Raw genomic sequence first — 17,470 nt, forward strand, 5'->3', positions numbered from 1 at the left:
TTGAAAAATAATTCGTCATAAAATTAGATGTCTCTTAGATATGTCGAGTATATATATAACCAAAAACTTTGGAAGGTTTGGAACGTTCTAATTTTACTCGTTTTGCTTGTTATAAAAGTATAATATGTTGGGAAGTATTAAGTTAATTTATTTACATACACGATGAATAAAATTTAAGCAAAGTAACTATCGGATACTAATTTGTTGCCATCGAATTGCTTCCATTATATTGTACAATGGTTGTTGTTTGTCCTTTAAATTTATCTTTAATTCACAGACGTGCCAATAATACAAGCGAGCGGCACAACAATGGCGGTCCTGGGCGGATCGGCGGTCTTCGAGTGTAACGTAACGGCCGTACCCCAGCCCCAAATGGCATTCTGGAGGGACCCGCTGGGTCGTATACCGGTCATACAGGGCCCCAAATATGACATTAATATCCTGCCAGACAATGAGGTGAGTACATGCATGCTCTGCGAACAAATATTTGTCGCCTCCTTGGTATTTCTCTCTGGGGCAAAACTAAATGTACACTCGGTCGAGGATAGCCATCAGAATTTGGTCGATCGTTTGTTTTCGGTTCGGCGTGTGTTGGGGTGGTTAATTCGGTACTAGATGGATCGATTTTAGCAGTTGTAGTTCCTCTTAAGGGGCTATTTCGGTTTAGCTTCGTTTATAATATGTATGTTTGTATGTTATGAATAATATCATATATCGATTACTCTATTTTATTTGCTTTGATTCTATATATTTATTGTATATACGCATAAAGTGATGTAAACAAGGTTGTTTTTTATGATTCCTAGAATCCAGGAATTTTAATGGAAATTGAGTTTTAAACGAATAATACAATTTAAATAATGTATTCTTATAAATAACAAAAGGGAAAAAAACGATGTGTATATATTATTAAATAATTCGTTGAATATTATATATACTAAGAAAAAAATACATATTTGATTTAACAATAATAAAATGGAAATGCTACTTTTAGATAAATTTGAACTAAGCTTTGTCAACTTGAATCATTTTTATCCATCCTAACATTCAGCAGAACTTATATTATTAATTATTACAAGAGTAAATCGCCCATCATAACTTAATCAGTACAATTATAAAACATTAATATTTCTTATTAATTTTTCAGTCCATTTCTTTGTAATTTATTGTACAATTTGTTAAGATTTTTCTCTACTCTTTAGAATTTCCGCTTCTTTCTTGAGATGTTTCATTCGCAAATCTTTGTGAATAAGAAAGTTTTGGACATGCCACGGAATATCTTATATCACTCTCAAAATGTTAGAGTTGCTTATTGATCCCCAGAGTTAAATACCGTATATCCAATTTGCTCCTAAGATAGATTTATATACGAGTAGCATATCAGTTTTTGGAGGTTTTTTCCGTTAGCCAGAAGATTTTTCTTGTTACTTTTAGTGTCCCAGTTGCTTTTTTCTTACTCCAAATATGGTTTTCCATGTAAATATACCGTTGAGGTTCATTCTAAAATATTTTTTATTGGATTATTGCGTTATTTAATCGGACGAGAAGACAAGATTTTTTTTCATGATAATCGTAACACGGACAGACTCGTTTGCCTTTATTTTTTAATAGGTTATCATTCTTGTATTTTACTTAGGTTATTTTGAAGATAAGTAGAAGTTGTGTCTGGGTTATCATATGCAGCAAAGGTTGCGCAGGTAGTCATGTTTGTAGTTGGCAAATCTACTGTACATATATATGTAGTACAGTACGGGCCCTAGTACACTGCCATGAGGTACTCCAGATTGTTTGTCTTAATATTTAACTGTAAAATATCTATCGCTCAGATATGACTTTATAATTTCATATATATAGTGAGGTAGTGCCTTTTTAATTTTATATGCCGTACTTTGTCAAAAGATTGACTTATATCTAGGAAAGCAGCTAAGCAATATTTCCTCTTTAATAGATTTTTATTATCTCGTTTGCCACTCTGTGTATTTGTTCAATTGTGCCGTGCTCTTGTTGAAAGACAAATTAGTGGCTTGGGATTATTTCTCGTTTCTGTACTATTGTATATATTCTACGTAGCAGTAGCTTCTTAAACATCCTTGATAAAATAAGCAAAAGACTAATTGGCCTGTAAGATTTTATGTAATATATGAGTCTTATTATTGTGCTTAATAATATGTCTTATTATTGCGCTGAAAATGTTTGCAACTATTTTTATTTTTTTTCCGGTAGACTTTTAAGCATACGAGAGTTTCTTTAAAATTTTTATTTATTTCGAGTTGATGTGGAATCCAGAAATGACTTTTTTATTTTTATATTCTATTCTTATTTTAATTTTATAGACAGGATGCGAAAACTTTGTTAGGCGATCAGAGAATACAAAGCATGTTTATTATTCCTTGCCTAGTTTCCATTTTTTAGTTTAATGGATGGTTTTTGATGTTTTGTGGGAGTTTGATATTTTTTATTGCTTTCTAGAGAATCTTACTTGCGGCTTCAGTTGCAATTTTTTTTTTTAGATTAGTATTTTTTCGTGGCTGTATTCAATTTAGGTTTAATGCTTGCTTCCAATTTTGTTTAACCAGTAGAGTTAAGTTATCTGGTTTGTTGATTCTTTTCTTGGGGGTGTTTTTTTTCTAAGGACTAAGTTTTGTATGGTTTCCGTAACCTTAACAACTGCTTAATTATTTTTTTTCAGTTTAAAGAAGAACATTTAGTTTGGTGTTTTTTTTCTACCAGGTCCTTAATTAAGTTCCAGTTAGCATTTTTGCCTGTATGTATTGTCAGCATTGGTCTTGTTAAAACTTATGTTGCTTTTGTCACACAGAAGTCTATTAAGTCCGAAAATTGTTTTTTATACGATGGTGATAAATATATAAAGCATTTTTTTAATCTAAAATGGCATTTTTAATAGTGTTATTAAGCTTTATAATTACTGATTCTTATATAGATCGCAGTGTTTTTCGTTCTTGTTATCTGAAAAGCCTTGAAAATACGAAATAAGCTATATGTCTTAATTCATGTTTTATTCTTGATGGTGGTCGCTTCGTAAAATTGCGATATCTACAGATGCTGTTAAAAAGAAAAACAGCCAAGGTGATGATCCCAATTTCTATGTCCTCGAGAGACGCTTAGATTAGCTGTTTAACTTGTTTTTTAATGTTGATAGTTTAGGAACGTAAATTGAAGATTAAAATTTTGATATATTTTCCCTGTTAGTGTGACACATGTTGGCCGCTAAAACGCATCAAAGTTGCCAAGAAAAATAAATTGATGAACATTTACTGTTATTTACATTATTATATCAATGCATTTTTCTTGTTGCACATTCAAAATAAGCAAGTTATGGATTTTTCTAACTCTCCAGTTGTAATTAGGTTAACCTTATTTAATAAGTGTATCGACATTAAAATAATCTAAGAATATTGATGGAAAAATACGAAGTGACAAAATTTTGTGTTGGTAAACACAAAATTTTAAATGTATGTAATATATGTATATGTTTTGACAAAAGTTGAATTTTTTTATGCCACTGAAATAAATGTAGATTGCCATATCTTGAGCAAAGTTTAAATCTCGATTAGGTTCTCATTTACTTAACTCTCGAAAACGCGCAAAAGGACTTACCGCAAAGTTTCGTTATCACGCAAAAATGCGTGAACGGACCGTAATGAGTTAAGTCTTGGATTATTGTTTTTCTTTTGATATAATACAATAAATTCTATAAAATAAATTTGATTTATTACAAATATTTTAAATGTAATTTAATAAACATGTTTATGTTTTACCTGTAGGAGAAGAGCAAATATGTGATGCGTCTGGTGATTCAAGAAATAACTGAATTGGACGAGGGAGACTATTTCTGCCACGCCGAAAATGCTTTCGGCTCTGTGGTGAAACAAGTCGCTGTCAGAATACATAACACAGCATCCACCCATAACGTAACCCAGTGTTGCATCGAACAAAATGTGACTTCGGGTTGTATGGAGGCGTGCAATTTCTATTTAGACATCGATTCTGTTATAGAAAAGCCTGAGTGCATTGCTGATTTCGACAAGCTCATGAAGTGTGCTGCAGACGGATCAGGTAACCAACATGTACATACATATAATATAATACACAAGACGCTTATAAAAGCGAATTATATTCGTGTAATTCAATAACGTAGTAATATAGATTTTGATAAAAATAATATATATTCAATTCATAAAATCCCGGTTTAATTAGATTGTGCGGTCGATCAAAGTAAGAGCTATGTTAAAACTAATGAGATATTAATTAGAAGTATATTTGCATCGTTAATAACAAATCAAAAGCTTAATAATATAAAAGAATACTAAAACTGATTCTTGAAAGTATTAAAATTTATATGGTTAATATATACGTATAATTTTCGTTAGCAGTCTCAAGCCGTGAAAATTAATATTAATGCTCGAAAGCAGAGCGTTCATCAACTAATTGAATTATTTCATTTTATTTGACTTTCTTGACGTATTTTTAACATCTATTTTCATTCACTCGCCCTTACACATTTTAGGGGCGAATGAAAAATTAAAGCGTTCAAGTGGGCATTTAAGTACCGAAATCATTTTCCATAATTGCTGTTCTGCTGAACTTTTGCGAATTTGGGTGCGACCTAATGGAAATTAATCACTCCAAAGTCGTCCGAGTGAATTTTATTAATTGTTATGTGGGGTCGGAATTAAAATGCGTGAGTTTATGCCAATTTCTAAAGCCCAATTTTTGACTGATTCTCAACTTTTTGCTTTAAAATACACATTTTACATTCATACACTATATTTTCTGACTTTTGTTAAATAAAATATAATAATTCGGTTTAAATGATTAATTATACACTAATAACGTATTTTTTTTTAAATAATTTGTTATGGCAATATCTTTTTTTATAATATTATTATGAGTGACAATGATTTATAGTAACAAAACATATGATGCATAAAGAATATTAAGTGTGAACTCAACCAATGTATATGTCTTAAAATAATCGAATTGAAAGGTAAATAATTATGTTAATAGAAAATTATTGGATGTTTTATTAAAATTATTAATTTAAAAATCTATTTGGGTTAACTTATAATATTCGAAACGCCTCATTGTTAATTTATACGAAGCTAAAACTTAGACTTTATAAAAAAAAGTAAAATTGCTTTTAATATTTTGAAAAGTTTTTACAAAATTTAATCTGCTTTTATATTGACGTATATATTTTATTTACGTAGTACGATTTCGTATTAAACTTAATTTTATATTTTTTTAATGTTTTATAAAAATAAAAAAGTATCGGCTCTTAGCTTAGAAAATTATGTATTAAAATTGAGTTTAACCTCTATACCACATATAAGAAACAGCGAGAGTTGTGTGATAAATAATAAAATACATATGCTAGCAAAAAAGTTTTAAGCCAGTGGATTCTATAATATATAAAAAACATAAAAAGACAATACATGAAGTAGTCAGATTGCTTAGAATAAATGTTTCTTCTATACCTTATTTGCGTTAGTTATATTAATATTTCTCAGGATTAGTGCCGCGCCATTGTTTGTGTCTACTTGTAACCACCCCGGCCGGCTGTTGTATGATATTTGATTAAGTGCATAATAACTTTTGTTTATTTCATATTAACGACTAAAAACACATGGCGCATGACGAACAATTAAAAATATATTGATTAAAAAGGAGTCGGAGAACACTTAAAATGCTCCGACTTCGACTCCACAGCCCTGAAAATAGACCATTTAATTATTAACCTATATTTTAATTAAATAAAAAACATTTAATAACTACTATGTAACCACTGAACATCTATTTACAATATGTTTTTTTTATTAAACTTGACCGTTCCAATATTTTCGACTAAAGTACAAAGAAACTAGATACTTTTTCATAGTGAAATAATATAAAAAGCGTAATTTTTATATATAAAAAAACTTGTATTTGAATAAGTTTAAAATGTCGTATATATTTAATTAAAATAAAAAATATTTGAGAAACATAATAGAGCTTAAAATAGCATGTAATTTTACGTATAAATAGATTTATTTTAGTTAGTTTGTAAGCTCAAATTTGTATTCGAATATTAACGATCGACGAATAATACTTAATTTCGCATAGTTTTACATATAATTTTTACAAAAGATTATGTTTGTGATTATTAAATATATATACAATAGATATTTAGTTAAATATTTATTACTTGTTATGAACAAGTTTGTGATTTGTTGATGATATTTTATTAATAATGAGTAATATAAATTACTATTTAAAAAGAAAGTGATTAAGCATTGCTTAATATACTTTTTAAAGCATTTTTTGTGTCTCAGAATTTGGAATGTAATCTAAAAGCTATATGTTTATATATATAATTATATCTTTCAATATTATATTTATAACAATATTTTTTATGAGTTATTATATATCTCAATTTGCTTTCACTTACATATCGACCGCATACAGCAAGGGGTGGTTTTATTTTTGCTACCGCACAACCACAAATATCTCCCCGTAATAAATTCACCTACACATATACGTATTTACTTAGATCACCGAAGTTGTTGCGCGGCCTGGGGTGTGCCTAGGAGGTGTTTGGACTGGTGCAGGGGAGAGCCACTTTTGAGCGCTAAACTTTGCGTTCTTTCGCACACCAAACAAATAGCAGGGTGCTTTCACGAGGGCCGCGATAAATTACCGGGGCCACCCCAGAACGTCAGGGTCGTGGCTCTGGACGACAGGTCCGTCAGAATCAGGTATGTTTATTTATGCGAAAATTTCGCAAATTAAAATTATTTTCGTCCGATTTCCCGCGGCTATTGTCTCTTTTTTATGTTTTTTATACGTAGGTGGGATCATCCCATGAAGAATCCGCACACAGTGGAGATTTATCGGGTGTTTTGGAGGCCCATAGGGGTCAGGACGCCCGAGAAGATGGATACGAAAGAGATGAATTTGCACATCACGGCTTTGAAGGAGGGTGTGACTTATGAGTGTGTGATCAAGGCCGGAAACCACTTTGGTTAGTAGTTGTGTGTGTTTAAAAAGGGAAGGTCAGAACCAAATTTGCTTGTAAGTACTAGATCAATACAACTAAGTTACATTAAGAAGATTGCTTATAGTAATAACTAGTTAATATATTTTCAAAGTAATTTAAAAAATACAACAAATTTATTTGTTCTGCATTATTGTTATTTTTCGATTCTATATAGTCTCTATCATATACAAAACAGCTTTAGTAGTAGTTTATTTAATCTGTAAAATATTTGTATAAAGCACTATTTGGACTTGTTTTAAACCCACTCAGCGATTTTGCCTTTATCTCTTCTATGGACGCAAAATTTCAATAACTTTCGATCCGCGGAAACAGAAAAACTTATTGTGAATATTGTGACTATGTCACGACGATCAAATATTTAAGAATTAGAAGTTAATCATGATTCAATGCGTTATCGTAGTCCAAATCACAATGTTTGCTCTTAATTTTGTAGTCTTCTTTTGAATTACTCATAACAACGCAAAACTGCAAAGTTATACTCATTATTGCCCACACAACATGGTAGTGAAAATTCTTACTGGACTCTGAACCTTATTATTCAATTAAGCTTAACGTGATCTTCTGGTCTCGTCTTTATAAGTGCTTATATTAGAACAAACTTATGATTCTTATAATTAGTCGTTTTTTTCAACAATTGTTCAGCAGTCTATATTGTGACTTGAACAGTTTTAAAAACAAATTTGGCTGCTACTCGTTTCAACTTTAAAATGTTAATCAAAAATGCCTTATTTAATAAGGGTTTTCTTAATTTTTCCAACATTTTTATCAGTCGTTAATATATTTGACCAACCATCTTCCTTGATATATTGACGTCTTTATGGCTTGAAAACACTTATAAAATTAAATATTTATTTGCACTACTACTTCACTAAACTTTGCTATATTTTTAACGCATTTTTTTGCAATTGGTCTTTTCATCTTGACGTTAAGCAAAAATTCAATCTTAAAAACTCACGTAGGCGAATCGTCCATCAGCAATTCATCAGGACAATAATAAATCAATTTGTTTTCTATTAAATTTTCCAGTTGATCTCTCCGTATTCAATTTATTGCTCAATTTTTTTTGTCTAAAATACGTTTATTTTAATAATACAAATAATTTTATAGACACCGTTACATGATGTTATTGGGTTAATGTGGTTTCGCGAGTTATTTTTATTTTCAGGTATAAAAATGATAGTGTTTTCTAATTGTTGGTATTTATGGGTTAATATGCATTTTTTAAGATTAGTATAAGAAAGTATATTATATGTATATTATTTTTAAAGCTTTGTTTTGCATGACTTGTAATTTAGAAACAGTAGTATTACTAATGTTACTTCATACTGGACAGGCATATGCTAAAATGGGTCTAGTTAAAATTTTATTTTATAATAAATATCGGTCTAAGAGCCGCAATGGCGGAAAGCCCTTTACAGCGAAATTTAAGCTTAGAGTCCAGATGTAGGCCCATATATTTAACGCTTGTTTTCCATTCGACATTATTGTCCTCTTTACTTAAGAGAGATGGTGGCAGAGTTTGTCTACGTTTTGTGAATATAATTGCTTATGTTTTAGTTTGGTTGATTTTAATTTTCCACTTCTCAAACTTTGCTCTGTTTGTTGGAATGTTTCTCCAGACTTTCCTTGTATTTTTGTCTTGCATTTTCTACTTCTTTCTTGACAATTTTAATTTAAGGTCTTTATGAAAAATAATATTTAGGACACACCACAAATAGGGGTTCTGAAGTCTCGGGTTTTTTCGATTCCCGGGACTCGAGACTTTGATTATTTTTCGTATAATCATAAAAAAAAAATATGTTAAAAAATTAACTTATTATTATTAACTTTAATTAACTTAATATTAATAACTTTAATTAATTTATTATTATTAACTTATATTATTTGTGTTATAGGTACGATAGGTGAAAATTTATTGAAACAGTTTAAAAATACTTTATTCGATATTTATTTAAATTTAATTTATTAAAATATTTTTAATCGAAATATTTATATCAATATTAAGTTAAAACCTTTACTTTTGTAAGGAAAAATATGTTTTTAAAAACACGAAGGCGTTTAATGATGAATCACATAGCCTGTTCCTGGTTTTTGTGCCAAATATTCCAGATGTAGAAAAAACTCTCTCGCTTTCTGTAGATGTTGGCTTAATTGTAAGCAATGATTTGAATAAAATCTCTAGATTCGGAGTTCGCTTGATAGTTGAATCTAATATCTGAAACTCCTTTTTAAAGTTGGAATTTTTATTTCTAGTCGTTGAAATATTTTGGTAGTTCGTGCGACAGAGTTGTGTTGATTTCAAATATTTTTTTTAAAAGGAAATTAACAATAATTTCGAAAGTAAATAAAGTGGCATCTCGACGACTTAGAACTTTAACTGCCAGTTTTATAGGAGTGAGTACTTCACAAATATTTTCCAATACGTGAATGTTCGATTCATTCCAAATTTGGCCAATGCCAAGATCAATTAATGATTTTCTAATGCAATTTCGTAACTTTCAAAATCTCGAGATCATGGGTAATAAGGAATTCCACCTTGTCTCCATATCAAGACATAAATTAAGCTCGACATCAAATTCGCTCTTTACATATTTTTGTAAAATTGCACTTCGGAAAGTCTCGAGTCCCGGGTTATTCATTTTTAAATTCCCGGGACTCGAGACAGCAAAAAATCTTTGAATTCTCGGGAATAAATTCCCGGGTTGTCTCGACACAGAATCCCTAACCACAAAGCGTCTAATATTACTTTAATTTTATTCTGGAACCTCTAAATTATTTCTATGCTGGAGTTGCTTGCTGATTATTAGATTTGAATACGAGTAGTCAGTTGGGAGATTTTGCCCAATTGGCAATAATATATTTATCGTTCAGTTTTAGAGGTCTTATATAACTCAAAATATGGGTTTTCCAGGTGAGATTTCTGTCGTGTTACATACACAAATGCTTTGCATCATTCGGTTGTAAAATTATTAGAACGAAAAATTTAATGTGAAAGTGTCATAATTTTCAAAATAAAAAAATCAGTAAGCATGACAAATGCGTTATCAATACTAAGCTGTCAATCACAACCCATGCATTTAATATGTCTGAAAATCAGTTGTACTAATCTGAAAATAAATATCGTGCAAAATACAATATAACATCATTATTTATTATCAAACCTTAATATATGCCATTACAAAAAAAATCTTACATATGTTTATGTTATATTACTTTGACATTTATAAAAAAAAAGTTTAAGAAACGTTATAAATCCGTATCAAAGAAACTAATAATTAACTTATTATTTGATTACAAAATAAAGTATGGAAAGAAACTGATAAAATTCATAGAAACAGTTAATTCTGTAAAATATTACTATGATTTAATTTCAATGGAAAAACATCGCATATTTTCGTAAATATTCACGAACCAATGTAATAAAGACATGTAAGTTTTTAGTTTAATGTAGTAATCAATACTAATATGTAATATGTAGTCATAAATAATTATTTGTCATCAATAGCAAAATGTGTCCAAATAAAGTTTTAGGAATATTGTTAAAGCAATGTTGAATAAAATGATATTGTAAAATATAAAAGTAACTTTAACACCTTTCATTTTTTTATTTTGTAATATAAAATATAAGATTGATTTAATTTATTTATACCATTTTTGTCACAAGATGAAATAATTGTTGGATAAATGAGATAATATTTATAAATTTAATAAGTTGTTTGATATTAAAATAAATTAAATAAAATGTATAGCATTAAAAATAACCTAGTTATGTTATTTGCTATATAATAAACCGTAGTTGCTTTAAAAATATAATAAAAACACACTAAAATAGCGTTTTTCATCGATGTATGACTATAAAGTAATATCATCACTGAAAATAATATTACAGATATCTTTAAAACATAAATATTTAAGCACTTTAAGCTTTAACCTTTTTTTATTTAACCTTATAAAATCAATTGAAGAAGCTTGTTTTTTTATTATTAACGTATTACTTATTAAATTAAAGTGCTTAAAATTCTATTTTTAAATTATTATTTTTAAGCTATTGTATGACCCCTGTTTTTGTTGCTAAATTTATGTGATTTAAAGCTTAATTATAATTTTTACAAAATTATAGTAATTTTTTTTCTATATAGCAATAATATATTATGATATATATTTAAAAGAATTTTTGGTTATTTAACATTTTCCACAAATTTCATACAGAATTTATAGTGTGCAAAGTGACTCAATCACACTATAATAATATGTCAAGACTGTCAACGACGATCAGGCGTAAAAATCTATTATGGTACTATATTAGGAAACTTTGCACGTAGTCAAAGAAAATACACGGAAAAAGACGACTTTTTCAGCATGGTTGTATGTTACATATTTCTATATAACACGACATCCAGTATATGCTTCCACACTAATACTTTTAAGATATAGTAGATATGTGTATATTAAAGAATTGTTTTTTTTAATATAAGCATATGTGATAATATATTTTTTATTTGGTTTGCTTAGTTGTATTATGGTTCTGACCTTTCTAAAACAATTTATCAAACTGTTGATTTAATTTATTTAACTATCAACAGGCACATCTGCCTTGACCGAGCCTATACAGTTCACAGTCGGCGACAAATATGTGGTCGCCGAAGCTTCGATTAATAACAATTTCCCCCACAAAGGACTGCTCATCGGAATCGTATTGATCTCCGTTATCGTCGCATCTCTGCTCATTGGTCTCGTATGGCTTGTCAGAAACAGAAAAGTATGTATCCGAAGCCTCTCGCATTAAACTGCTCGAACGAACACCATATTTATATATATAACATTTAACGCTATATAATAACAATGTCTGGCCTTTAATCGCAGATCTTCGGGATTAAATCTCTGAGCGGCGTGGCGTTCGAGAACCCCAGTTACCTGAAAGAGATCAATACGGACGTAGTGCAAAACGTAAGTAAAATTTGTGTGTATGCAGGGTATATAATTTTGCGATTTCGCATGTGTGTAACTTAATCTTAGGAACAATCTAGGCCGATTCGCAAATGCGTTGTACATGTTTTGGGTTGAGGTCAAAATGTTATTTTTGGGTTATTGGGTGAGAGTTTATATTCCGCGATGCCGCTGATAAGCGAATTGAATTGTTGCTATAAAAGTTATTAACGGGTAAAATTGCAGAAATTGCGTGTACGTTTTAGTGTTATTATAACGATGAATTTTAACATTATTTGAAACCGCATAATAAGGGCAGGAATACATAGTACATACATTTTGGTCAATTGGCCTGTTTAATTTTGAAATTAGAGATTAAAATAATGCTCTACCTTAAGGTGCCAAAAACGTTGCCACAGAAAAAAAATTACGTTGATGGACCTTAGAAAATCTTTATCATTTCATTAATAGTAAATTATTTGATTAATACTAATAAATTAAATGCGCTATCAAAATTGTTTTAAGTTTGCCTAATAAGCTTCAAATTATATTATTATTTACTAAAGTTATTTAGTTCAGTATATAAAGTGTATTGTTATAGCAATATAATTTACGTTCATATTTGTATTGATAGTTAATTAATATTAAATAACATGATTTATACACTACGTGAATAATTATGATGTTTAGTTTCTGAGAATTGTGTTTTAATTAAAGAGATTACCATCAACTTTAATAAATTGTGTATTAATTATATTTATTAAAAAAAACTTTCACTAAATATTTAGGCAAAATATAATAACATTTTCAATTTAAAAAACCTAACTTTAAAAATAATTTTAAAACTTCAAGGTAGAATATTATACTTACTCAGATATTTTTTGTATGGAATCATATTCCTATTAATTTTTAAGTATATACATATTTTGACTGAAGTGTATTTTTATGATAAAATGTTGATTTATGTTTTATTAAGATTAAACATATTTTGGTATTAAAATAATAATATTTTGATTTACGATAATTTTGCCAAGCAAGCATCATAAGTTTGTGTTGCTAAAAAAATACGATTTTATAATTTTATTAAAATTAATAAAATTAAAACTTTCAAAATACAAGTAATTAGCTAGTTATATAAAATAGTATAATCAACTGTAATACAAATATCAAGTTGGCTACTTATGTATAAAACGGTTTTATTTTTTTGTAAATATACTTTCTACTATATATAAAAATATAATTTTAGATTAAATAGTATTTGCTAATATTTGACACATGGTACAATATTGTATATAGTTTAAGGGTTAAAATATAATACATAAATAAATTTTACTGTATAATAATTTTACAATTAAAATAAAATTATTAAATAAAAAAACAGTAAATAAGTTTAATCTAAGCTTAATAATATGCTTTACACGTAGTTGTTTTTTTATTAAAACAAATTTTATACAGATAACTACCTAAATGTTTTTTTTTATTTTTTTAAAAAAAAAAAACAGTTAACTTTTTTTTATAAATGTTGCTTCAATAACAATAAAATATTTTATAGATTCTTATATTCAGTTTCTCATTTTATATTTTTGAATTCATAATTTAAACCTAAAAACTCATTTTCAAATTATGTAAAATATATGATATGTAAAGCAATAATTTAATATATAGTAACGAATTATATTTATGTAAATACTTGCAGGGATGCAAAAATCTTCAGGCATTTTTTGTAGTAAATTAAATTAATTAAAAATTAAAAAGCTAAAACTTAGCATTTTAATATAAAAACGTGCACATTGAATTTTTTAAAAGCTTTGATTAAATACAAATAAAAAAATTCAGATTATTTATTATTTTGAAAAAATTCTTGTTGCACGGTATGTCAAATATATGTTAAGCATTAATTAATTGAAAAGTGGTGAATTATTTATATGTAACTGCAATAACGAATGATTTTTTTTTAAATACCCAAATGAATACAGATTATTTATTCTTTATAAATTTTTTTTTGCACAATTTGTAGAATATATGTTGAGCAAAAATTTATTAAATTTTATTTATGTAACTAAAATATTATTTTTTGAAACGAATTTTATGCAAATTCTATTTTTTTAAATAAATACTTTTAAGAAAAATTCCAAAAGTTTGCTTTAAACTAATAAAAAGTAACAATTAGTATTAAAGTAAATTATTATAGTCGACAAGATAGCAAAAAAATAAAATCTTATCGACAATAATACCATTTTTTTTCATTGGAAAAAAAATCAGCAATTAATTAATTTTTTGCATAAATCTTTTTGCACAGTATAAACAACATGTGTTGAGAAATATTTAAATTAAAAGTAAAATAATTTATTTTTTATTATAGATGTATCTAAAATATTAAGAATTATTATGTTTTTAAATAGGTAATAAAAAAAAACCTAAAACACAATTTTAAGTATTAATTCTACGTGCACATAATATTTTATACAATATATTTTTAACTTAGTTAAAAATAGCAAAAAATCAGTAAAATTATGAAATTTGTCAAATATAAAAAAAATCGAGCATGTATAAATAGTAAGATTTAAAAATAAAAAACTATACAGAATGAATTTCTGAATTCTAAATAAGATTTTATAATTTTGGTAAACATCCAGTGGCACAGTATCTAAGATATATGTTTAGCAATATTTCATTAAAAAGTAGTGAAATTTATGTTACTGCAATAACAAAAAAAAATTTGACCGAATTTTTTATTTTATGTATTAAAATATTTGTCTAAACAAATATTTATTTTATATATTTATCTGAGTCTGAAAATTATCTTTCAATTTATTCAAAATTTTTTAAATATAATATATCGGTATTATTAATTATTTAATAATACTAAAGTATTGAAAGAATATTTTAAAATCAACGAAGAAAGTAAAAAATCGATGACTAATTAAATTTAAGAATAAGATTAAGCGGCATGAAATTAAAAATTAATTAAAAATTTATTGAATATTGTGGCAAAAATATTTATTTATTGTAAAATAATTATATAAATAATATACTCTACTAATATTGTACATTACGTACAATATATGTTATAATAAAAGTATATTGAAAACAGTGAATTTAATGCATAACTTCAATAACTATAATAATATTTTTGTAGCGAATTTTAGAAAATTTATATTTTTTAATTTTATAATTAAAAAATAAAATATAGAGTTTATTCTTAGCTTTGCATTTCATACAATACCTGTTATATGTAAAACTTAATGAAAAAAATCTATTTTTTTGTTGACAATATTTTAGTCAAATTTGTATTTTAAAATTAAAATATAAGGCTCAATATTTAGCTATTATCATTTCTATTTATCAGAAATGTTTTACATATTGTGTAATTTAATTAGTTATTTTAAATAAAAACTTTGACTCGATAGTCAAAAATCAAGAAAATAATTATCTATGCCAGAACTTAAAATAGAATCAGTGTGAAATTGCTTTATTGATATTATATTTTTGTGGCATAATTTCTTTCGCAGTGTACGTTAATTTAATTGTTAGGCTATTTTAGATTATTATTGTCATTATATGCTATAATTAAATGTCCTTATTCACTTTTTAGGTTTTAAAAATATTTTTATTATAGAAATCATAATTTAAATGTGGTTTTCTTAGAAATCTTAAGTAATAATAGAAACAAAATTCTGCCTCTAAATTTATCATTTAAAAATATCAACGGTATATATTATAAATAATTAATAAGCAGATATATTTTTTAAGTTCTTAAACCATCAAATACAGATACATAGGTTTAGCACATGGAGGGATACCAAATAATTTTATTATCTTACAAATTAAAATATTATATTATTACCTTTACATTATTTTTAGCTAACCGGCGGTAAATCTTATTAAACAATAAGTTTTCTCTCGAACGACTCTAGTAAAAGCAAACTAAGTCCATTATATGAGATAAAATTAAATTATTAAAATTAAATCATAATATACAGCTGTCTGCCTCCTTACGATTTGAAACCACCACAAACCGAGCGCGGGTTGTTGTTCGAAATTAAGTCATTGTTGCACAATACGCCTAGCACTTAGCTCGGTTTGGGTAGGCTTTTTAAGGGTGGTTATGGTGTGTAAATTTTGTGTGTGTGTATTTTCAGGGTATGGTGGCCCAAAGCGGTGGCGTGACGGAAACGACGAACAGCGTAATTAAAAGTTTGCCATCGGTTTCCGGCGGGACAGTATTGAGGCAGGAGCTACTCCAAGTTCAACAGGAAGTCAACCCGTCCTTGTACGAGGAGTTGAAACTCGGTCAGGACGGGGCCGGATTCAAGAGATTGAAGCTCGTCTCCAAGGGGCCCTCCGAAGACAGCTTCACGAGAATAGCGCAGGAAAAACTTTTCGACGAGACGCCGAGGAAGGACGCTTATTGAAAATAAAAATGTCGACTTTGCTAAGATTGAAGATCATAAAAACGTAAGCAAATATTTAACAATACTATTTTCGAATGGTAACTAATTTCGGTTCACGATGTTCATAATCACATTTTTTGTAAATAAAAAAGCGTTGTGTGAAAGAAGTGTCGAAATAGTGACATACTATAAATTTTATTCTTTAATTTAAAAATTTTCAAGTTATTGATAATAATATTTTTTAGTGTTTCCATCTTGAACGAATGGATTAAAAATTTTCTCTAACAACTTGTATTAACTAAGAGTTTTTACTATTTTTGACTTTACTTTATAGCATTAACAACTTATATTTCAGTTGAATAGTCAATTTGACCAGTTGACTGTATCTTTATTAAGGTGTAGTAAACTAAAAATATTTATTATTTTAAAAATTATACTATTTAGTTATTCTGTATGTTATATAATTATATTATTTTCAATCTGATGATATCGGGCTTCCAATTTATTAAATTTGATAATTTGAGTATGAAAATATTTTCTTGAACCCCCTTTATTGTATTGAAAATCTCGTCGAAAAGATGATATATAAATAAGATAGTTAAATTGACATTAATGTATTTGATTCGACGCAATGTCTGAAAAGTCTGAATGTAATATTAAATTGTAAATATTAAACTAATAAATAATTATTATAAAATTCTTTGTGGATTTCATAGAAAGAAAAACAATAGGAAAGGACCATCCTATTTAATATATTAGGACCACACTATAATTAAACAACAATTTTACACAATCAACTGATAATAATTTTTATTTTAATTCGATAATAAATTGTACATATAAAATTATTACATGAGTATAAGTATGATATAAAATATGCAATTTTCGTATATGTATCTTTATATATTTTAGACGTATTAGAGATGTGATTTGTAAATATTTAAGAACGGTCATGAAATGTATGTAAATTGTATATATATAAAATATTAAATAAACGAAGTATTTTCCGTTATTGTTTTTATTTGATTATATTTTTTTAGATCCTGTTTAAAAATATACTATATATACTTATCAATGATAGTGGTTCTACGTC

General features: G+C 27.3%; 1 protein-coding gene across 1 annotated transcript in view; it reads left to right on the plus strand.

Moving 5' to 3' along the window:
* Nucleotides 1–16,766, plus strand: part of LOC148227204 (Ig-like and fibronectin type-III domain-containing protein 1) — a 92,303-nt gene extending 75,537 nt beyond the window's left edge. Inside the window, exons 20-26 of the mRNA XM_088201783.1 lie at nucleotides 278–456; nucleotides 3,786–4,077; nucleotides 6,551–6,755; nucleotides 6,849–7,021; nucleotides 11,641–11,816; nucleotides 11,921–12,004; nucleotides 16,126–16,766. Of these exons, the coding sequence (XP_088057909.1) occupies nucleotides 278–456; nucleotides 3,786–4,077; nucleotides 6,551–6,755; nucleotides 6,849–7,021; nucleotides 11,641–11,816; nucleotides 11,921–12,004; nucleotides 16,126–16,398 (1,382 nt within the window). The 3' untranslated portion in view covers nucleotides 16,399–16,766. The remainder of the gene's footprint in view (nucleotides 1–277; nucleotides 457–3,785; nucleotides 4,078–6,550; nucleotides 6,756–6,848; nucleotides 7,022–11,640; nucleotides 11,817–11,920; nucleotides 12,005–16,125) is intronic.
* The last annotated feature ends 704 nt before the right edge of the window (nucleotides 16,767–17,470 follow it).

The sequence above is a fragment of the Plectrocnemia conspersa genome, unplaced genomic scaffold (assembly GCF_051122295.1).
Source record: "Plectrocnemia conspersa isolate PC_06_02 unplaced genomic scaffold, ASM5112229v1 ptg000013l, whole genome shotgun sequence".
NCBI lineage: Eukaryota > Metazoa > Arthropoda > Insecta > Trichoptera > Polycentropodidae > Plectrocnemia > Plectrocnemia conspersa.